The sequence below is a fragment of the Crocodylus porosus genome, unplaced genomic scaffold (genome assembly GCF_001723895.1).
Source record: "Crocodylus porosus isolate Cpor-Errol unplaced genomic scaffold, CroPor_comp1, whole genome shotgun sequence".
NCBI classification, from domain to species: domain Eukaryota; kingdom Metazoa; phylum Chordata; order Crocodylia; family Crocodylidae; genus Crocodylus; species Crocodylus porosus.
In genome coordinates, this window is record NW_017728943.1 from 19,363,291 (window position 1) to 19,386,749 (window position 23,459).

Below are 23,459 nucleotides of genomic sequence, written 5' to 3' on the forward strand. Positions count from 1 at the left end.
CGGGGGGGGGGGCATGTGACCCCCTGACAGGGCCATTCACACCACCAACGGCACTGTGGGCACCCACCAATGGCATCTGCAAGTGACTGCCACCTCCACTCCTGCCGCCAACAGCGTCTGCATGTGCCCACCCAGACTCAGGAGGCAACAGTCACCCATGCTCTGATGTTTAAGATACCCCAAATTGTAAAGGGCTAAGAGTCATGCTGAGGGGGATCAGGGAATGAAAAAGCTGTCTCAGCTCCCATTTTATCTCTTGTTTGCAGACTAGTACAAGATTCTTTCCATTGGTATATAGTCCATGGCATGTCTATATTTCCTTTGCCTGCAGTCTGGTTAACTTAATGACATGTACCTTTAAAACTGTAAAGAACACCTTTTACTGACATATCATGCAGGCTGCTATAAAAGTCCCGAACATGATGAGAGCTGAACAATGAGCTTTAGATGAGAACTGTAAATCAAAGAACACTGTTGTTTATTCTCTTTGTAAGACACCCTGGCTTTGCTATTACAGAAAGGATCTGTTCCTGCTCCCACTGAAGTTAGGGACAACTCTAGTGGGCTTCTGTAGAAGCAGGATCAGGATGAATATGAACACACAGTCTGGAACACAGCCTAAAAGATTTCAGTGACTGGAAAACTTGTCACTCTCAATAAAAAAATTCACCATGAGCACTGGACAAGGACAGATTTACTATGACAAAAGTCATTACACACACACGCTCACTCGTATACTTTAACACTGGTAAAAATATTACTGTATTTTCTTGCATATGGCAAAATCAGCTTCCCCACTTAATACATGCACCCCAGTTTTTACGGGAAGGTGTGTATATGTAAGAATATATGTTATTATATGTAGTGGTAAATACTGTATGCTACACTGATTGTTTGCATTGATCTAAACTAGGAATTTTTGATATTTTAAATAAGGGTGTGATTTTAAACCTGCTTAGATAAATTGATGCCAACCCATCTTATTTCCATTTAAATCAAAATCATATAGATTTGGTTTATTTTGATTTGGGATCAGATTAGCCTACACTGAAATAAACCATTTCTATACTACACTAAATATCCACATGGGAGTTTGCTCTCTCTTGACTATATCAGTTTAAAAAGCAATGTTATTAACTAGATGCAACTTCTGAATATAGATAAGATCTACCTCCTCATCTGTCAAAATTCCTCCTAAACATGCATATCTTCTATGAAATATCTTGGGTACAACTTAGCAAAGGAAACATGTACCACGAAATTCCCCATGCGGTTTTGTGATCAAACCCCAGCAGGTTACAGGGGTAACTGGATTGCTTGCCCACTCTAGGTTAGAAGTTCCTTGAGATTAGTCTCCTCCAGGCCAGCGCCCAACTTGGCACAAGGATTCTGAACTCAGGAACTTCTCTTGCATTTTGGAGAGTGCCATACACACTGAATTAGAAGCATGATCCACTTCCAGAATGACATTTTGTCTTCCTAAGACTCTGAGAATGAATCATTTACCTAAGTTCCAAGTTCACAGCAAACAAGCAAGGGTCAGCAGCCAAGCCTTGTTACTGCCGTTGCATAAATAGTGTGTGCGCACTATGGTGAGGGGGTTGTTCTCATATGAATTCTGCATACTGGCATCTGTAACTATGTGGCAGCAGACTCATGGATCATTGACTGGGCCACCAGAGTGGGAGCTGTACATTCTGGGTTCTCATCCCAGATCTACTATAAGCTTGTTATTCAGGTTGGTCCGCTGCTTCACATCTTGGTTTCCCTGACCAGAAAACGGGGAGAACAACTCTGATCTACTTTGAGATCCACAAATGAAAAGATGCTGTATGAGAACTTAGGTATTTTTCAGGCTGAACAATTTGCAAAGTGGGTGAAAGCCCACAGCAGCCTTGGAGGTGGGAGGGGCTTTCTCCTATTGAGAGTCCCTTACCATTCTGTAGTCTCACAGCAATAAATAACTTCTTCTAATGTATCTTACAGCCAGGAATATAAGGGTGCGGGAATGGCTGGTACACATGTCTAAGGGAACATGAACCCTCCTCAACAACGTGTATTCTGGCTTTAAGAGACTTTGCATGCTTCCTTTCCCTCACTGCACAGGATACACAATGCACAAGCAGCATTAACAACATTCTACAATTGCATTGGTTTTCTTTAGCCTGCAGTTGCTAGTAGTCCGCTAATACTGTCATATACACTAATTACATAAGGGAGAGTGCAGCACTCACCTGCCGTTCTTGGTCACGATCATCTCATTAGTGACTTCCCGGAACCTCTGCCAGAGTGCAGCATCTTCTAAGACCACCTGGAGCTGTTTCTCAGTGGGGTCCCCTTTGTTTCTCCCAGCCTGGAGTTCGTTCTCCACAACATTGAGGAGCCTGGAGACTGTGCAGTCACTGGGCTTCTTACACCCCAAATCAGCCATGGTGACTTTACTGTCATTAACTTCAGGTGGCTAAAAAAAAAAAATAAACCCAAAACAAAACAAACCAAAAAAAACCCCCAAACACAAAAAAAATAAAATAAAAAACCCCCCACCAAAAAAAAACAAACTACCAACAAAACCTAAGTAGACTTAAACCCAAGCCAATTAATTAGCTACAAGCTAACAACTCTGCTCTCCTTGTTCGTTTGCCACCGACTTGTTCTTCAGCCCTTAGAAGTCACAATGGGACAGTGACACCAGTGTGTTAAGGTTTACATACACACGTACATACAAAAAAAGAGGGCTATCTTCTAATTACTTGTCAGGTCAGGTGGGTGGCAATCTGATTACGCAATTGGCTGCCTCAAAAGAAGAGTCCTCCATCCAAATTAGCAGGCTTTTATCTTTTTTTCCAACCTGAAGTGGGTCTAATTGTTCTGCTTGAGAACCAGGTTTCCATTAATGAAAAAATATTTCATTTCCAGACTGAAACAATGCATGGAAATTGCATTCATGGTGATGTGAATGCCCGCTGAAGGTAGGAAGCAAGCAGGCAACAGTCGAGGCTGTTACAGAAAAATGCTGGCGTTATATTTTTGTTATAAACACAGAACTGCCTGCCCCACTCTTCTGGATTCTTAAAATAAAGTAATAATAAAAGGTCCTCATGCACTTTGCTCTAGATCAGGGATGTTCAAGCTGTTGGCCCCGTGGGCCAGATGAGTGATGTGGGGTTGGTCTGTGGGCCAGATCCAGTCCATAGGCCTGACCAAGAGCACACGGGATCAGGACCCAATCTGGCGCACAACCCCATACTGTACATGCTGGATTGGGCCTGCAACCCCCTCTTCAACTCTACATGTGCCTATTGGGCCCACTGCCCTGCACAGCGCACACTGGACTGAGGCCTCCAAACCAGCCTCAGCCTACCAACCCATGGACCAGATTGGGTCAGCCACCCCCAGCCCTACCCTCACGCATGCTGGATCAGACCCCACCCCCCCACCTGCATCCATTGTGCACATTGCCACAGGCCCATTGCCCTGCCTTTATCTCCATGTGTACCAACTAGATCCTATGCATGGGGCCATGTCATCTGGTTCCCAGGGCTTTGACATTTGGTGGTAGGGAAGCAGTTTCAGTGTTAATTGCCCCATGGGCTGGATGACATGCTTGCCCATTGGCCAAGGGTTGATCACCCCTGGTCTAGAATAAGGAAGGCTTAGGTGTCCTAATGCCATTTTAGGTGCCTCTTTATGTGTCCTAACGCCTCATTACGTGCCTAGGTCTCAGAAAACCCTTTTCTCGCCCTGTAGGCACGAAAACTCACTCAATACCAAAGTCAAGTCCCTCACATCTAAATTTCTGCTGACAACATGCCTAAATCCCAACAGCAGTGAGTGGCTCATAGCTAAGCGTCACTGAGCACATCTACACAAGATGCTTGATGCACAGAAGACTAATGCTACCGCGCATTAGCGCAGCTGGCAAAAACTGGGCTAATGCACATTAAGTGTCACACAAATCACATTCATCGGTGCTAATGCACAGTACCACCACTTAAGGTATATTTAGTTCCTGTTATTACAGGTACTGAACTTAATGCGCCATAATTACAGTGCATTAATGAATGTGTAAGCGCACCCACGGAGACTCACAAAAATAGGTTCCCACAGGTAAGGTAGGTGGGTAGATGCCTATCTGGCAAGCTTGATCAGACCACATCTCACCCTGCACAGAGCCCAGCCAGGACAAGGAGCCCCTTTTCTTACTTAACAGCATCTGCTTGGAATCTGGAGGATCTAGCTTGAGACCTTTTTGCCTCTGAAGCTTTGACACCACCTCTTCCCACCTCTCTGAGGCACTAGGGGACCATCCACTAGGAAACCATCCACCACGCTGTGGGGCTCTCTGTCCTTCTTGTAGACTGGACTGTAAATGCTAAACACCTAAGCATTTTCAGGACTTTAGGTATTTTTTAAGTGGAGCAACTTAAACATTCACTTGCCAAGAAAAGGACTGTACAGCTTAGTGTTTAAAACAGTCACCTGAAGAGGAGAGCTAGGCTCCAGTGCCTGGCTTGCTCCAGTGAATATTCAAGTGTTTTATACAAAGCGAGCAGGAGGAGATAAGAACACCTCACCCTAGCATATCTTGGTAATCAGGACACTCATGAAAAAAAAAAAAAAAAAGGTTTGGGACTCCTCTGGAAGAACAGGCCCTGCAAAAGGCAGGGCAGATATGCCCTTTTATAGACTAGGTAAACGAGAGAGCACACACAAGCTTTCATGGGCTGAAGATCACTTCATCAGATGCTATGAAAAGGACATACAGAAAGGAGAGGATAGGAGAGAGAATGAATTAGAATACAAAAGAGCAGAAAAGACAGAGAGGGGAGAAAGGGGGGATGGAGGCAGGCTAGGAGAGTCAAGCAAACAAGCTGTAAACCCATAGGAACAAAGGGATCACAAAGTTAATCCAGGTAAATGGAAATGAATCTGTAGTCCCTATTTAAACTTTACTTAACATAGTCCAGTTTGTGGATGATTTCTTGTTTCTCCTTTCCCTGTTCAAACTGGTTTTCAATTTTTTTCTTGACCAAGACCAGCAATCCTGAGGCCAACGGTGGAGTGTCCAGGGAGCTTGAAGTCTTTTACCACAGGCTTTTATGTCTTTCTGCACCCTGAACCTGGTCTCTAGTGGTGAATGCTGTAACCAGAGCTACTGGGTGAAAGGTATGTTTTATGTGGAATCCAAAACACACCTACTAAATTAGGCCTCACAGCGAGAGAGTCAGGGAATGACTCTTCTGTGAATCCAAGTAGTGCTCTAGGCCTGTGTATACCAAACTGCTGCCACTATCTGTGCATCTCTTGGAGATGCAGCATACGCTGGCAGACTAGATTTTTCTGTTAGCATCATTAGACTGCCTCCCCAGATGACAGCAGCTAAAAGCTTGGCAGAAGCCTTTTGCTGTCAGCAGACCTTTGTGCAGACTGGGGACATTACTGCCCTAGGTCGGTCAGCTAAAAGGGACTATGTTCTTTCCATATCCCTAAATAATATTGGTATGGTGACAAAACTTTGTAGTGGAGACCTACTGCATGTGCCAAATACCACAGTGCCGTCAGGAGTTAGGCACTGAAGGCGTTTAGGGGCCTTCAGGGTTAGGCAAGGGTTTGGATGAATGCCAGTGGCATCTACATTTGGAATGTAGGTACCTAAATAGGCCATCAGGCATCTACATCCCCTTTATGACTTTAGCTTTTACTGTATGAAAAATGTCAAAAGGGTGTGAACAAGATCTATAGCACAGATATGGGATAAAACAGCAGTTGCGATTTATTTTTGAAAAATAGTCTGATTTTTTTTTTGTCACTCAAAAATAACTTGACTGAGAACATTATAACCGTTTTATTTGATAGCCTTTAATGGGCTTTTATACCTATAATTCTGAGAAGCTGGAAGGCTGTATTTTTTTTTTTTTTTTTTTAATTACTCCATTGTGAGGGATACATTTATGCAATAGATGAACAGAAGTCTGGCATGCTTTTTAAGAGCCCATCAGAGCCTAGGGTACACCTTCCAAAGTGCATCAGCCCTTGCATGCCAACAGCTTGATTAGTACACTGCCCTTAAGGAAAAAAGATCAGATCCTACATCCCTTGTTGGTGATGAAAAGCCTGCAAATAGTCCCACTGACCACAGTAGAGCCACAGCCCTGGATTCTAGCTCCCAGAACAGCAGAACTCCAGGCCGGCAGTGATTTCATGCAATGCAGGACTATAAAGACTTGTTTACCATAGAAAAAAAATAGTACCTGCAGTTCCCAGTAGCTGTATTTTAGACTGAGCCCAGGTATTTTCACCACAGGGTCAGCTCTCTCTACTATTTTCAAACCGTGTTTGTTTAAGTAAATTTAGGGCATATCCGTTCTCTTCAACTTTGATGCAACTCCTCCTACTTGTTGTCCACCAGAAAAAATGAAGTAGGTAAATTACCCTGTCAGCATGCAAAGAAGTCAGTTTCCCTTGTTGGTTGCAATATAGAGCTTCATTCATGCAGCCAGCAGTTACTGCCAGCTGAAGTCTGAGGTTCAGTGTGTTGAATTCTTGCACTGTGCATTGAAGTCAATGGAATATTTAAAATATGGTGATCTGGCTTCTGGAAGGACAAGTGGAAAAAACAATCTGTTTGTAAGATGCTGAATTCATAGGTTTATGGTTTTGGTTGTTTTTTTTCCTGCAGCACAGGAAAGAGAGGCTAAATTAGTTCTTTTTGTATATACTACACAATTTCAAATGGTGCCAGAAGTACATAAGCACTTAATGCAGATGGCTTTTAGTTATTATATGCAATTTACCCATGTTAAAAGAAATATGGTATATAAATTATGGCTGGCTGAAGCACTTTGAAAATTCAGAATTTTGGTGAAGTTTACTGTAAGGCTCACAATTTCAATCAGTTCCAAAATACTTGCATACAGATCTCCTGTTTTAATTTTAAAAGCCATAGACTTTAAATGCAAAACTGATTTTTGTGCAGCTTGAAATATTAGGAAGCTAATTGCTCAGGAAATTCAAAGTTATGAATCCTACCAGCAGCAGTACCTCAGCCACACGCTTAGAGTATAATTTCTACAGCAGCAGTTCTACAAGGCACTTAGACCAAAAAGGTACAAGATTTGATTTTCAGAGATACTGACTCCCCATCATTGCTGTTGATTTTTACTGGAATGGTAGCTGCTTAAAAACTCTGGAAACCAGACCCAGTCTCCCCATCTTGTATTTTGAAGTGAAGCAAAGCACAAACTCAAATGGCAATAAACCACAGAAGTAGAAAGGTAGTGATGTAGAAAAGTGGGAGGGGAGACTGTTGGGGAAACTGTTGGTGAACCCCAGGGACAATCATTTGCTCCTCACAAATTCATCAAGGACTTGATTACTGGCTCACAGGCTTCTTGTTAATCACACTGAAAAAAAATTGGGGCCGGGGGGGCCGGGGGGGCCGGGAGAAGAGGATGATGCTGGGGGTTTAACCAGCTTTCTTTAGTACATCATTTTAAAAAGTTAGCACTGTGTGTGGCAAGACAAAAGTACTTTGCAGCACTGACACAAAGGTCAATATTACTAAAATGAGTGGTTCAAAACCAGTGCTGAAGCCTAGATTTAGGCAGACTTTTCTAGATGTGTTCAGACTGTAAGGGTACAGTAGCTTAACTTCTATTGTGGAGCTTATTTGGAAGCCTAACACTGAATCTAGCTGTCAAACTTTTAATCACCATCTTTGGAAGTTTTAGAGGGAAAGGTTCTTTGGAGTCATGGTTCTTGATGCACTTTGCACTTATGTAGCAAAGTATGCCCCAGCTTATAAAAAGCTTAAAACAACAAGGTGTATACTTTCCTACTCATTTCCTTCCAATGCAGATATGCATGAAGATAATTTAAATATCAATGCAAATCAAAACACAAGAGAAGAGAAGAATCAAGCTATAAAGTTCTAGACCAGCACGCATGGAAAACATGGGGCACATCTCCATGGAAGCTATTTAAGGACTGGCTGTAAGCAGGGGAGATGAAAGATGTATATGTTAATATATAGGGCTTTAACACCCAAAGCAAGATTTATGGGTAGCAGTAGCCATGGGTTTTACCTCATAAAGCAAGGCTCAACATCACTGAAGTTTAGGAAACACTGCATGAGAAGAGCATGGGATTTTTCTTCAGATCTGAATTTCTGCATCTGTTCTTCCTATATAAATTTGTCATATGAACATTTGTTTCCACAGCATGCAAGAGAGGAGTGCAACAACCAACCTGATTGAGGCAGAGCAAAACTGGGAAAATTTCATTGCTAGAATTAAGGAGGATGTAAATTACTTTCCTCTTAAGACCCCTTGTCAGCAGTTAATCCCCTAAAAAAAAACAACAACTTTGCTACTGAAATGGACCACGTCATATCCTAGCCAGGTGGAGAGACTTAAGAATTAAGGGGAAACTTGGAACCAAGTCTGTTCCACCTCTGAGTAATGCAGATAAGAGGAATGCTTTCGCATCTGTTGAAAAGATAGGCCAGTTGGTTTCTGGATGTGGGGGCAGAAGGGCTCAAATATAAGGATCCAGACTCAGGTAGTGCCTCACACCCAGTGCATAGTATAGAGCTATGCTGAGCCAACTATTCTATATTTGACAGAAAAGTGAACTATAAATAAGATTTCATACACCCTCACAAAAGTAGCTTGGATACATTCAAGATGGGAATTCTCTCCTTAAAGTATGCATCTCAGATGCAAATCTAACTCATTTCTTTCCATTCCTTCTTATATCTTTAAGTCCTAGATGACATATAACCTTGAACAGAATGCATTAACATCTATATAGCTTAGGCCACCAAATAAAATAAGATGCATGCAGGAAATCAAATAGACAGAGTAAGAGAGTCAGGGATGTCTGTACTTCATTAATTTTTCATTTCCATACTTAAAAAAAACAAACAAACAAACAAAAAAACTTGCTTTTAGGTTCCCTAATTTCTGAAGTCATTCCCTCTCCTCCACTCCTGTCTCCTTTAGCTGTTTTTTTTTTTTTGCCAGATATCTGTATACTTACCAAGATTTTTATATCAGTTTTACCTACCTTCAAAGGCACAGAAAGAAGAATTTGTCTTCTCTTCTACAAACATTGGAACAGAGGCATAAAGAGGCTCAGGTCAGAGGGAGTCAGAGCTGGCTGTAGGAGTTTCTAGCTCCCGGACCTACTCTCAGATTTATGCTGGTGTCTGGAAAATGAAATGCTACCCTTACGTCTGATATTTGTTCCAGTATGAATCCGCATTGGTAGACAGACACAGAAAGCTAGGAACAGCCTTTAAAACTTAAAATTGGTTTATCCCATAGTCTCCATGGAGTTGCAGAGAACGAGACAGCAGCACGACTAATGTTTGTATGCTTTTAGCATTTACGGTCTGCAAACATTTCAGTGAACAGTTTTACTAGCTGGGACATTTGGGAAAGCAGTACATATTCACATAGAAATTAAGTTTTGAATTCTTTGCATTGAAAACTTGATTTTGGAAATTCCTTATTCAAGTAGGAACTAATGACTTGTGACTGGCAACCAGATCAGCAGAAAATACAAGCATCAGACACTGCCACAAATCAAAACACACAACATTCAAGGCAGAATTATTTGGTGAACAATTTTGAATTAATACACTTTGCAAGGAAGTCAGGGAAAATGGCAGAGTGGAAAATGCCTAAACCCAAGATTATAAATTATCTGGGTATTAAGGAGAATGCTTACCTAAGAACTGATTGGATTATTACTTATTTTACTGTCCGATTAAACTCAAACCCCATACCTTCTGGCCAACAGCTGCTGAGACACCACAGAAAAAAAAAAAGCAATTAAAATGGCCTGTTCTGCACCTGACACTGGATAGCTGTTTTTTGTCTTCAGACCCACGCCTGCAAAAAGGCAGCCCTTCTTGATCCAATGAAATCCACAAGAGCAGGACTCAATCTTTCCACCTCCCCAGAACCCATTGAACTGCTTGAATGAGTAACCTTCTCTGAACATTCAGTCCCAGCAGCCAAACGAAACTTAACCTCGCTCATCAAAACAGTCTCAGGAAATCAAACACCCACCTTGTGCTGAGGCTTAATTAAAAGAGAATAAAAGGACAGCTGCTCTTATCAGTGTTTTTAATCATGGATCTGGCACTTCAGGAGATTATTGAACTATAAGAGATTTAGGAAAGATTAGCTTTTTCATTACTACTGGGGGTAAAACAGCAGTTCCAACGCAGTGCTGGCCACACATGTTTCTACTGGCCATGAAGACAACTTCTGCTGTTAGTACCAGATGAAATTTCAACGGAGAGAAGCCCAGACAACAGGAAAATGGCCCTATGCGTTTCTGTTCTGGAGGATTTTTTTTTTTTTTTTTTTTAAAGCATTGAAAATTGAACTGATGAAATTAGGATGATAGCTTTAATCATGACCGGATTCCCCCACCCCACCTTTTCCTCTATCTCTGAGCCCTTCACAACTATGCATTAACTTCTGCAAGTCATTACTGGTCCATTTTTATAGTTGGAAACTAGAGAAGCAGGGAGGTTGAATCTGCTTGAACTATACACATACTCTCTCTCTGGCTGTTCCCCAGCAGTAAAGCCAAAAGATGAGATATTTCACACTAGGGAAGCAATAGTTAATACTTTAGCCTGGATATCTGAAGGCAAGCCACTTAAACTGGAGGTACCATAAATATGCTTAAGTGGCTTGATCTTTCAGAAGAACCAAGTCCATCCATCCCCACACACACCCCCCAAAAAAATCAATTAAAAGGAAAATAAGAGCTGTGGAGAGGGCATCTATAAAAAGCAAAACAACCAGACCAACATATTTGGTCTTTCTTTCCCTACTTCCTTTGCACTGACTTGGAGGCTCTGAGGGCAGGAGCAGGAGAAGGAAGCTGGAAGACCCACGACCCACACAAGAGTCAAACCCTGTTTAAATATAGAATGCAATGAATGGATGGAGTAATTTAAGATCTCCAGTGTTTCTCCTATAAGTAAGGGGGGCTAGAGCCTGAAAAGAAAGATCAGGTGGTCACTTAATCAGTTTTGGAGGAAAAGACTTCCTCTTTTTAAAGACCCAAAGCAAAATCAGAATTGCATCCTTTGCTCAAGCCATTTTGGTTTAATGATGCAAACACCTGACGAGAGACAACCAAACCAGAACAGACCTAGAGATACCTTCCAAGCAGGTTTCAGTTATGCTCTGAATGTTGAGGGCCTGTTTTAAACCATATACATAGGGTCAGACCACTGATCCCACACTAACTAGTATGGGAGATAAACAACAACCAGGGACCTTTTCTCTGACCATCATCTTGATGAACAAAGCTTGCACTTTGCTTCTAAAGAACAAGTAGTAATTAGTCATTGAAACACTTACCTAGGGATATGGGCAATTCAGAGACAGGAAATTAGAATATGAACACAGCCCATCTTTCTTACAAAGATAAGCTGTAGCTCAATTAGTTGTTATGGGTTTGCTACCAAAAGTCTCTTGAAGAAGGTAAATGGCTTAGCATGTCAGAGGCTGAACTAGATGATCAGAATTGGTTTTTCATAAAATATTAACTAAGGAATGTTACATGAAGATGTTAGGGTTTTTCTTTATGGCTGAAGAAGTGCTTGAAGACAGCAAAGATTGTCAGGGTTTTCCATCTGAATGGCAGTTTCCAATTACCTTTTCACTTTCTGTAAACAAGTACCAGAAACTTTTGTTGGAAAAGTTTTGAATTTTGCTAGATAAGACTACTCTTTGATGCAAAAGAGAATTTGTTTTCCTGCCCCTTAGTATCCTGATAAATGCCTGGGAGCCCAAGTTTCCTAGCCCTTTATCAGTCCACTAAGTAGACTATGCCCAGAGCCAGGGCTACAAGGCCTTCAGAGCTCCTGGCTCATAGAAAAGCCAGACTCCCAAACATAGAGGCTCCCCCAAATCTGAGGAAATCTTGAAAAGTTTCTGTCAAGTGAGAGTGGTAGATTGCCCATACTAGGACAATTTTTGTTTGTTTGTTTCATTTTAAGACACAAAATTTCAAGATTTCCTCTGGAATCAGAATTCTAGTTTGGGGCCAACTCAAAGGGGCTGGATCAAGAATATGGAATAATTGCTCCCAAAAAGAAGCAACCATAGCGCATGACTGTCTTCAACCTCACTGTAGCGAGTTGTCCACTACTCACTTTATTTTCCTAAGCACCTTTGCCTCACAGGAAACACCACAGACATAAGCCAGCAATCAAATCAGCAAACAAAGACAGTCAATCCAGGGGTAACTCACACCTCAGAGCTAGACAGTGACTCTGGCTCTGTGCTGCTTCCTCAGCGGTGCTCTTCCTTTTCTTTCTCTCTCTCTCTCTAGTAAGCTCCCTGGCTTGCTGCTTCAGCCTCTAGCTTTGCAGTTCTTTCCCCCCCGAACTTTCCGGTCTTTTCCCAGACCCTGGGCGAGTCCCCAGCCCAGTGTTGCAGCCATACAACCATCTCCCTTTTTCTATTCCACCAGCTCCCTTTCCTGGGAGCCTTTTAAAACTTCCTTTGGGCCAGCCAATTATCCTCATCAGCTGGTCCAGGCAAGCCTGTAAGCACTTTCCTGAGGCAGGCAATCTATTACATTCACTCTCTCTCAGAGATAAAGATATGCATTTGCTATGTGTGTTTTATAACATTATAAATAAATCCAAACAGAACACTGAATGTACGTCTCCACATTGAAAACAGAAGAATAAGCCCATAACAAGTGTTAAGTGCCTAGAAAGCTACTGACAAGAACTCTGATAAGAGCAAGAACTGCAAATATAAAAAAAAAAAAAAAAATACTTATCTGCTCTACACAAACTAACAACATTGCGAGCGCTACCAGAGAAAATAGGTTGTTTTGTTGTGGGTTTTTTTTCAAATTTGGATCTAGATACCTGACTAAGATCAGAGAAGGTGTCGGAGCTGGAATTAGAACACAGTTATCTTCAATTCTAAATAATATATTCAGGTTATAATACTTCACTTGGCTTCACTCATTTCATTTCATAAGAAGCAGGAACTTGCCTACCAACACTGAAATAAGAAGCCCTTTTATCTTGTAGTATTAAGTGATCTATGTAAAAAATGAGTATCACCTGCAAACTTCACTCTTTTATTTAAATAAAGAGAACAACTTATTTAGTGCAGTATCAACTTTATTGAAAAAACAAACGTTCACATGTCTTAGGATATAAACCTATTACAGAACAGCAAAAGCTTTTAATTAGGAAAAGACCTGTCTGCCAAATGATTAGACCCAGGAAAAAAGCAACTAGGATATATATACACAAGGCAGCATAGGAGCCAAGAGAAACTGTTTACAATACAAAACACTTGTAGTGGAAAATTTCACCAAAAAAATTGGTTTTCATTTTACAAAAATATCACTCGGTTGGTAAACTTTTAAAAATGTTTTGTCACATTTTAAATGAGGCACAAGATTTTCTCTCCATTTCAAAATATATAAAGCCAAAAAAAATTACTGAAAAGTTTTGAGAGCCTCCAGTACTAGGAGGTGGTGACCCTAAAAACAGGCACTGACATGATGAAGATTACAAAACTGGATGAAAACCATTTTCAGAAAAAAGTTGCAATAAGTTGTTTCAAGCTGTTATATCACATAAAAGAAAAATGCAGTCTTATCACGCAACACAGCTGGCAAAAATGTTCCCTATAGCTTTATACTTCTATTTATAACCATCTTTTTTATTCTGAGAATGCTGGCCCAGGGAAAACTGCATGTTATGCAACCCACAGGACAATTCCCATCTCTATTCAGCATGGGAGCATCTGCAATCTATGCAAGTTTGATATAAATCCTAATTCCATGAACCAATCCTTGCTGTATTCCCTAGAAATACCTGCAGATCTTTACTGCCTGCAGTCTGAAAGTGATTTGCACAAGATTTATCAGCAGTTAGGACTTAGTGCAGGATACAAAAACATGCTACTTTGGGTTTTAAAAAACCTGTTATAAAAACACATTTGGAAAGATTCAGCATCACAGTAAGAAAGTCTCAGGTAGTATAATATTCAAAGTAGACTTCATAATGTCATAATAGCAAGGTTTTACTCTAAAAAGGCCATTCACCTTGGGCTTATATGTCTGGGGTGTTCCAGTAACTTCAAAATAGATGCAGTTTCTTTGCAAAAGATGGTCCTCTTGGCTCTGATGAAACAAAATAAGCTTCTAAACAAAGCTCTTAAGGCCTTTTTCAGTTAAAAAGTTGCATTAAACAAGTGCTGTGACAACCACAAGAGAAAGATCAGCTGGCCTGGTGACCTGAACTGAAATCTTCTAAACACACTTAGGGAGTTGAGTAGCCAGACCCACAGAGATAAGCACCCATACACATCTCTGAAAATGCCATCCCTTGTGGTTATACGCTCCAAGCAAACGGGTAGAGGATTGAGAAAGTAAAGAGAGAATTTCTTTCTAGAAAAGTCTGAAAAAGGTGGTGGCAGAAGCTGTTCATTTTCTATGGAGTCCTTACAGGTTGTCTACTCTGCAGTAACAGTAACATGAGGGAATTTGACACAAGGTGGGAACATTAAAGATTTCCACACATTCAAAACACACCTACCAAAACAGACAGGAGGCAGTTTGTCTTTACAGACAAAATCCTGCCTTTCTGGTACCATCCAACCAAGGTAGAATGTGGTCTAGTGTCCAGTTTCATTATTTCTTTATAACTATGGTGTTAAATTAACAGATTGGATCAGATGCATGTACAAGGCAGGTAGAATACAGCAGCTAATGCAATATGCAGGTGTAAAGAGAAGATAAGTCAATTCCAAGAATGCAGGACTGCAACATATTTCACTAACAAGGCAGGAATTCAAAATGACAGCAATCCAGGCAATGATATTAGTAACCAAGTAGAAGCCTGGGTGTATGTCAGATTGGCAAGAATCTAGATAGAGTATTCCTTCCCTATTAGACATGTATTACAAAAGTAAGATTAAATTCATGGAAATGGTATATCTCCTCCCACAGTCGCGACTCCACCCCTTCTAGTAAAGGGACCCATATACAATATGAAATCCAGTTTAGTAAACCCTACATGTGTAGCTTATTGACTCAAAAGCTTCAGAGGTAGCTCTACAGTTAAAAGTAGTCAGTTTGTGGATTTGCAATCCAGAGGAACACCCGTATAATCTGCATGCCAGCAATGAATCACTTAAGAGCTTCACATACCAAATGCTCTCTGTATAACTTGCTGTATCAGAACAATTAGGTCCCAGGCTCTATTCAGGCAACACACAGATACAAGAGTTATATCCAGGGTACATGATTAAAGCTTGGTTTTGGCGTTCCCAATCTGGCTGGAAAGTATTTAGGTTCATAGGCAGAGCTTTCCAGCACAATTACTAGCCCTAGCAAAGGGGGTGAATTGTCAAGGAATGAGTTGATCTGAAGTACAGGAGTAAGAAAATCCAGCAGTCAGCACTGCAGAATTCAATTGTTGAATGGCCTAGAGCAACAATGACCCTGGTTAATAGCACTTTTGGGAAGGAAGCTTGTATTACTTAGTGGGGAGCTTTTCCCAAGTCCCCATTGAGAAGCCAGTGTTAAACAAAAATAGGCATGAGAGAAGCATTAAGAGGCATATCCTCCAGTTACTTCTTATGAAACTATTCTGTAAAGACCAGGGTAGACTCCTTTGGCAGGAAGCGGCCTGGGAACTGAACTGAATCCCCAGTACATGGAGGAACATAGAGGTAAAGTGACTTGTTTTAGTTCAGGCAGCAAGTCAGGAGAAATAAAAGAAGGTCTCTATCTCCCTACCTTCTGCTTTAATTTGTTGAGCTGCCTTTGAGACATTAGCAGTCAAGAAGCCTTATTTAGAAAAATGAAGGTGCCTCAAAGTCATGCTAGTAGAGAAGTCAGATGAATGATGTTCAGAACAAGTGTTGTGTGTAGGAGAGACTGGTAAGGCTTTTTGTACAAGTGTAAAGGTTTACTTTAAATGCTAACCAAAAAACCCAAAAAGACAACTGCTTAGCTATCCTGGGTCACTACCTGTCTCTAACCATAGAAGAGGGAGATAGTTACATCCAAAAGCAGACCGCTGTATTCTAACAATGATAATAATGGTCAGTCTATGGCTTCAGCAGCTTGAAAAATAGCAATGTGCAATGAAGTTAAAGAAGCCAGTGTCTGTTGTGTGCCCCTACTTCCAAATCACCCACTTGTGGAATGGATGTACCCTAACTGAACAGAAGTGGAGACGTGAACAGCGTAATCCTCTGATGATGGTAACCTCCAGCCAACAGGATTCCAACAGAGGCTAAAATAGACAGATCCCAGGATCTAGACTGGAGGGCTACTGCTCCCAAACATGGGAATAAATGAATGCTGTTAAGACCTGGACAACTCAGGGAAACTGCCACTTCAAGGTATCGTGCTCTCTCTAGTTTCAGAAGCCAGAGATATAGAAAGGAAGAGAGTCTCATGTGCCTTTTATTGCTCAAGAATGGTAAAGGAAAAAACAAAAAAGAATAATGTTGAAATTGCTATGCTGACTATTAAGTCCTCAGCGCTTTACTTCATAGACATAGGCTGTACTTTGCGTAGTTTTTTGTAGCGATCATACTTTCAAGCCTGGCCAGGGCATGGTTTTCCAAGACAGGATCCTATAACGATCACAGTAGGCTACAATGGCCTACTGAAATGGCTCTTCCATCATTCAAGTTTTTTTGTTTTTGTTTTTTACAGGAGAGGTTTTGAAGTGGAACTTTACAGTGAAATGCATTAAGTTGTCTTGAGCAACTGAAGGGCACTTTAAGGTTTGTTTTTTTAAACTCCTAAGTTTAATAGCTTCCTGGAAGCCACCAAGTTTGTTACCTTCACTGTGGAGCTGATGCTTACTGCTGATCTGATCAAGACTTTCGCTAGGCTGTGAATATTGGTTACCTTTTTTCTTGTATAAATAAGACTGTAATCTGGTGGCCAGTGTGGTTCATATTGTAATCATACTCCAACATGATTGTATTTGTACTACAATGAGGGCCTTATGAACTGCACAAGACACCAAGGACTTTGGCATCAGGCTATACAATAAGTCTTCCCAGACTTTTACCCCAGCAAGGTAATAACTGGGTAAGTAGTAAATATAATCCGCCCAAAGTAAAGTGTGCCCAAGGACTGCAGCAATGCTATATTTATCAGAAAAAATCAGTCTGAGAGAATGCTAAAGTGATCCTGGAATTTCTGCTTCAGAAAAAATCCTAGCCTCGGGAGGCTATTTGTTCAGAGGTGGCAGTTAAATTTTGCACCCAGTTCCTTAGCAAAAATAAAGTTTCCTCATGATGCTTCCCCTCAGAAGAAGGTACTGACACTTGAAGATCACCTGTGCATTTCTTCTAGTCAGTGACCTATGATCTCTGTAGGCAAAGGCATTTTGAACAAGTGGGAACCATAGACCAAAGAAGAATATGTCGTCCCCCCATTCAAAAGAAAAAACGCACACAAGTTCCTCATATCCTGTCAGTAGAAGGTATTGTAAAAAGGTGGGCAAAAATACCTGTTCCAAAATGTACACGAGTATTTAGAAAAGCACAATAAAATCTGTGTCCAGACAAACTAAATATCAGTTCTTATCGAGTCATGGGGTTGTTGTTTCTGCAATAAATAGCTGTGGACAGGACAGGCCCCAAACAGCGCAAGAAAGATGCAGCTTCTGCCTTGCTTTGCAATATTAGTAGCTGCTACAAGCAAGGCAAAAAACCCAGGTCCCCATCAGGCAGAGAGCTTTGTTTACCTTGGTTGCAGTGAACTCCTTGTACTTTTCCCCAAGGGGTATAATAAATGCTCATTTACTACATTAAATAAACACCTAGTAGTTTAAACAGTTATTTGGTTACAGAAAATAATTTTTTAGAAATATTTAGTCAAAAGAGTTTCCTTCAGCAGTTCTAAAACCTGACTTTGAAGCACTAGGCTCCTGCAAAAGAGCCAGAAAATAAAAAGATCAGTGAGGTTTCATTGTCCAAAGTGAGTGCAAACATTAAGTGGGAGGAAGTGAGGTTTTTGAATCTCAATAAAAAAAAAAAATCATCAGAAAGCAGGGAGTATATTTCTTCTCCTGTAAGACTAGATCCTCAGCAGTGTAGAGTGGTACAGTTTCATCAAAGTGCAAAACATGCCAACTTGTGCCAGCTGAGGATCCTCTGATTTTTGGCCCAACAGTGGCTCTTCAAGGATTATTTGTTTTGTTCTGCACAATTCTAATACATGTATAAATTTCAGAGTTAGATTCTAGATCCCAATCTGGCTCTGCTAAACAGATAGTTTCGGACAATAAACCGTTTCAACATTCTGATGCTTACAAAAAGTAACTATATACACTGGATTCTAAGCACAAGAAAGCTCCCACTACCAACTGAAAGGCACGTGTTTAAGACAGTCAGAAAGATGCATACAAGAATTAGCATGGATCTACTGTACTTCCTAGAACTTCACAAAGCATCCCACATGCTTGTTATGACAAACAGACAGATGCACATTTCTTCACAGCATCCCTGTAAGGGAGAGAGAAATAGTGACACAATGTTCCTAATATACATAGACATTTCTTCACCATTTTAATTACAAGCAATACAGTTTGCAGTTAGGTTATAACCATTTGCTTATGTGTGTGTCTGGCAATGTCACTAAAGGGCAAACTGAGACCCATGTATATACATGTGATTTAGTTTCACTTGCCTGTAGGAAGTGGGAGAAGCCCTTGCTGTAGCGTGTGAGGGTGGGGGTTAGAAAAGAGTGGAGATGCCAGAGCTGGAAAAGGGAAGGATGTGACTGCACACGCACGCATGCACTCACATGAAAGGGTTTTAAATGGACAGCTTAAAAAACCACTCATAAGAGAAAGTAAGCTTCTCACAGGAGTTTCAACCACTAGCTCATCTATAGTATTTTGGACTGCTTGCACTTTCCAAAAGCTATTTTTAAGATTCCATTTCAGACTGTATACCACAAGTTATCATCAAAAAGCCTTTTTGTGCTTTAAATTCACATTCTCTAAAATAAGTTATCCCTTGCATGCCTCTTACTTGTGGAAGCAGATACCCAGCTAACTGACCCAGTCTCCACCTCCCCAGGTCCATGCACACATTTCAGTTGGCCCTTAGAAATACTGTAAAATATTTCTGCAGCTGAGGAGACCCATAGTCTGGTCAGAAGAGAAGGAAACGAAGGTGGTGATGACAGCTGACAGTAATGACTTGTCAGGAATATTTTGGAAGGTGCCAGGGTTTCAAAGTACAGAAGTTACTAGCTTGGGATTTGACATTGTATTAAAAGCAAATCATGTCCATTCAAGATTACAGGCCCCAGAATTCCACATGTAAGCTACATCTGAAGAGAGTAGCAAGCATGGTTTCAGCAGAAGAGTCCTCTCAGATGCTAAAGAGTTTGTTGGAGGCAGGAGCCCTAAGTAACTAGAGTAGAACAAGCTACACAGAAATGGCTGCATTTCCATCACTGGTGAAATCAACACTTAGAGATTAGTTGCAAACAATTTAAAAGTAACATGACAAACATTAGGGGTTTTTTTTTTTAGAAGCTAAAGATCTTATGGGGAGACAGAGATATATTCTTTGTCTTTGCACTCCTAAGTGGTGTGGAAGCAATACAGCTTACCTTGCAAAAGGTATGAAGGAAATGCTGTACCTAAAAAACAAAGAGAACATAAAGAAATTAGCAGCTGTTTTGACTGTAAAAACTGCATATAAGAGCAACAATTTCTCCCCATATTAAAAGTAAACATATAGTCATCTCTGCATGTATATAAAAGACACTATAATTAAAATTAGCAGAGAGAAATGCAGTGTTGCTCCTCAAGCACCCTCATTGTAAACATCTTGGTTAAGCAGGGATTTATATGAAGTGTTTAGTTAACCATTCCCCCACAAATCCCATGCATATAAGCCCTGGTGGCATACATGATTAGTCTTCCAAACAGCAATGTACTTGGTACCTTGAGAACTGATGAGATACAGTTATTAAATTTTACAGCATCCAAAGCAGTGAGTCTAGGATGCTGTAAAAATCCTAAAATAGTTAGAAGAAAGCGACCCTAAAAATATCCCTGTATAAGCCTATCAAGCTAATTGAAAACAGTATAGTCCCAAATGGAAGAGCTAGTGTAAAAGTGCCAAATGGCCAGAGCAAATCAATCTGGAAAACAGCAGCAACCTTGTGTCCAACTGCAAAACAGCTGCACAGTGAAGGACTCTGAACTGAGCATGCTCTGCCCCCAGGCCCAGCCAAACAGAACTCTGAGGCAAAAAGCAGAGACAAATCAGCTCATCTCAAAAACCTTGAACCTCAGGGTGGTAATTATTCGGAGAGGAAGCTCAAGTTTGGGTGGATGCAGAAAGAAAACACTTTGGTGTGAATAAGGAAAATGAGTAAGTCCATCAATACTCTAGCAACTGAACAAAGCTTTAAACCGAAAGGTTGGGGAAGAGGGAAATAAAAGTTACTTACCAGGCCAAAGCAAAACACTGTAAAATGCAGAAGATGAGAGCAAGTCCTTTGTTGTGCCACTGACAGAGGGAAAGAAAAATACAATCATGAAACAGCATTTACTTGTATTTTTTAAGTGTCCACAGGCCACATGCAAGATTCAAGTACTCACCCAGAAGGCAGAACACAACGTTAGTACGAAACACAACTAAAAGAGAACAGAGAATTGCTATTAAAGCAGACTACTCCCTAGATATTAACATCTAGCCAAGTTTCATGGCTACGCTTTTATATATAGCGCCAGTACTAAGCACTAGTATTAGTGCTTTACTTGGATCAGGCTTACTGTATAAGAGTTCCATTTAAAGTGTTCTATCCATGACATTTCTGAATATGAAATAAAGCAGCAGACAGATATTGACTATATCTGCACTGGCTCCGCTGTACTCTCAAAGCTGTTCCCTGAAACTAAGCCGTACCTGGCTGCTTTAGCTACTGTTTTGTAGTTTCCTCATTTAAACCTAACTTTCGTTTTTGCTAGTCATTCAAGGATGCAATAAATATACACTACAAATTGGCAGTGCTTTTAAAATAATAATAAAAAAAAATATGAACAGAAATCTCTTACTTTGAGCTAGACACATTTTAAATAGAGGCACTGTTTCCATTTAGCAACAAGCAAGTTCCTGATCTTTCTGTCTTCAAAGTCAGCAATACAGTCCTGTGGTACATGTACTATTGTGTGCATTTCATGCTGCTTGTGCGTGGGAATTATGTATGGTGGCTCAGGCGATCAGTATAATGACCTTAGTCATTATTCTAACACTGGTTTTTCATATTTAAATCTCCTACTGGAAAGGTAGTTACATGTTCAGACCCACCACGCTGAATGCAAAACAAACACAGCCAGCCATTACACGAGAAGATAACCAGTTACACACGACTACACATGTACCTGGATTCATCAGGGAATCAGAAAACAGGAAACGGCACAATGACGGAAAAAGCTTTGCCAGATTAACAAAAATAATATGGGAGCATTTAAGTCAGATCTCTTTTAAACATAACTGAGGCTGTAACAAATTTGAGGGTTGAGAGAAAAAGCACAAGAGCATAAAAGAGGGAAACTAATCTAAAGAATTTCCCAAACAGAGTGAAAGGCAGTAGAACATTTTCAGCACAAATGGTACTTTTAAATAAATGTCACAACTTGCAACTGCAGAAGGATGGGGTGGTTACTATTTGTAAGCATTTTAAAGTCTATAACTTAAGTCCACTAGAAAATTGGAATGACAGTATTATGACAGAACTTTGGGGAGGGGAACTATGGGATTCTACTTTGCAGTTGAAGGCAAATATTCTTACTTTATCAAGAGCCTTCAAAACAGAAAGGCACCAGTAACCAGTTAGATGCATTTGGCCAAGTTAAAGGCTATACTTTTATTTAGCAAGCTTAATTCATTTACATATAGTTAAAGCATCAGAGTGCTGCATCATGAAACATCATTTACAGGTTCTTCAGAAATCAGCTAGGATGCTTAGGAGTAACACCAGTAAAGAGAGGGGTAACATTAGTAGAGAAGTGTGTGTGTTTAACTACATTCCAACAGGATTCTTTCCACAACTTTCTAACTTTCTCTCACTTCTCACCCCTGACTTTGCTTTTATGATTGCGTGCCAAATTTCTCCAAAATGACATCTGCATAACCTGTCATTCCACTTCATGCACCCAAACCACTAGCTCCTGTGTTGTTGTAGCCTGGTTTAAACTAAGCTTTCAGAGCAGAGGACCTGCTCTTTCCTGTTATACAAAACAATATATTTGTACAGCATTATAAAAACAGCAACACAGTCAGATTTTTAATAGCACAATGAAGCTTTTCTAGACCAGCATCCCTTCCCCAACCCCCAACACTCCTTCCCACACCAAAAAAGCATGTGTGCACATACCACACACACACTACAGAGGAGACTTTCCAGGGAAAATTGAAAATTAGTTCCAATTCCATACAAGTTTAAAAAGATCTTGTTATACTTACTAGCATAACAACAGTAGCTATCAGACGAGTGGGTTCAAACATCCTTTTCAATTGCTTCATTGGTCCCATAAGGAAAACAGTGCTGCAACAAGCAAATCAACACAGCATAAGCACAAAAGATCTGAGGACATCAAAGGTATGCTTGCATTGCCATCATAACCTATTGTAACATACCATAGGCGTCATGGGCATACAAGGTAACAATGTACTTTACTGTGGGGAGTAGTGCTATATAGACAGCAAAGACTTAGGGGCTATACCATAAAACAAAAGCAGCGCACAACAGAGAACAGGCAAGTAAAACACCATGATTTGGGTGCTAGATAAACTAAGTCTTGAGAAGAAGCAATAGAAGATGTTTGTAATCTTAATTTAAATAGAAACATTGTCTAAACATTGCCTTTGCTCCAGAGGCCGCGTACAGGTCATGCTGTGTGTCCCCTGCCCAGATGGCCATGGGAGGCACAACATGGTATACCACAAGTCCTGGGGCAAAGGCAGCACGGTGCAGAGCCCCAGCTTGCAGCAGGCAACGCTCCTCTTCCCTGCACGCAAAACTAGGGGAGCATGTGCCCCCCATTCCTCTCCTGGAGGTATGTGCAGCAGTGGGGAGCCGCACCCCCCACCCCAACAAGCCTCCTGTGGCTCCATCCCACAACCCACTCTGGCCCCAGGGCCCCATTCACCCCAGCCCTTCACCTGACTCTGCCCCACTCCCTCCATCACCATGGGGGCCTCAATCTGCCCTCCCCCACTCCATGGACTTACTTTATGGGCACAGTCTGTGTCTCTAGGTCTCACTCCCAAGCCAGTCCTCCATCCCTGCTGCTGTCCCTTATTCCTGACCCACAGTACCTCACATCCTGCCAGGGTATCCAGGGAACCCCCACCCCGCAAGTCAGGCTCCAACCCCCCAACACCTTCACA

At 41.0% G+C, this 23,459-nt stretch overlaps 2 protein-coding genes across 3 annotated transcripts in view; both read right to left on the reverse strand.

Annotated features, from left to right (window-relative positions):
- Nucleotides 1–12,838, reverse strand: part of TBX19 (T-box 19) — a 45,571-nt gene extending 32,733 nt beyond the window's left edge. Inside the window, exons 1-2 of the mRNA XM_019548839.1 lie at nt 12,188–12,838; nt 2,235–2,461 (exon numbers count right to left, since the gene is read on the reverse strand). Of these exons, the coding sequence (XP_019404384.1) occupies nt 2,235–2,431 (197 nt within the window). The 5' untranslated portion in view covers nt 2,432–2,461; nt 12,188–12,838. The remainder of the gene's footprint in view (nt 1–2,234; nt 2,462–12,187) is intronic.
- Nucleotides 12,839–13,910: 1,072 nt separating this feature from the next.
- Nucleotides 13,911–23,459, reverse strand: part of SFT2D2 (SFT2 domain containing 2) — a 13,926-nt gene continuing 4,377 nt past the window's right edge. Inside the window, exons 4-8 of one of the 2 annotated variants that reach the window (XM_019548841.1) lie at nt 22,533–22,614; nt 20,666–20,701; nt 20,515–20,573; nt 19,666–19,695; nt 13,911–18,545 (exon numbers count right to left, since the gene is read on the reverse strand). In XM_019548841.1, coding sequence (XP_019404386.1) covers nt 18,506–18,545; nt 19,666–19,695; nt 20,515–20,573; nt 20,666–20,701; nt 22,533–22,614 — 247 coding nt within the window. In that variant the 3' untranslated portion in view covers nt 13,911–18,505. The remainder of the gene's footprint in view (nt 18,546–19,665; nt 19,696–20,514; nt 20,574–20,665; nt 20,702–22,532; nt 22,615–23,459) is intronic. The other variant, XM_019548842.1, reaches the window with a different exon arrangement.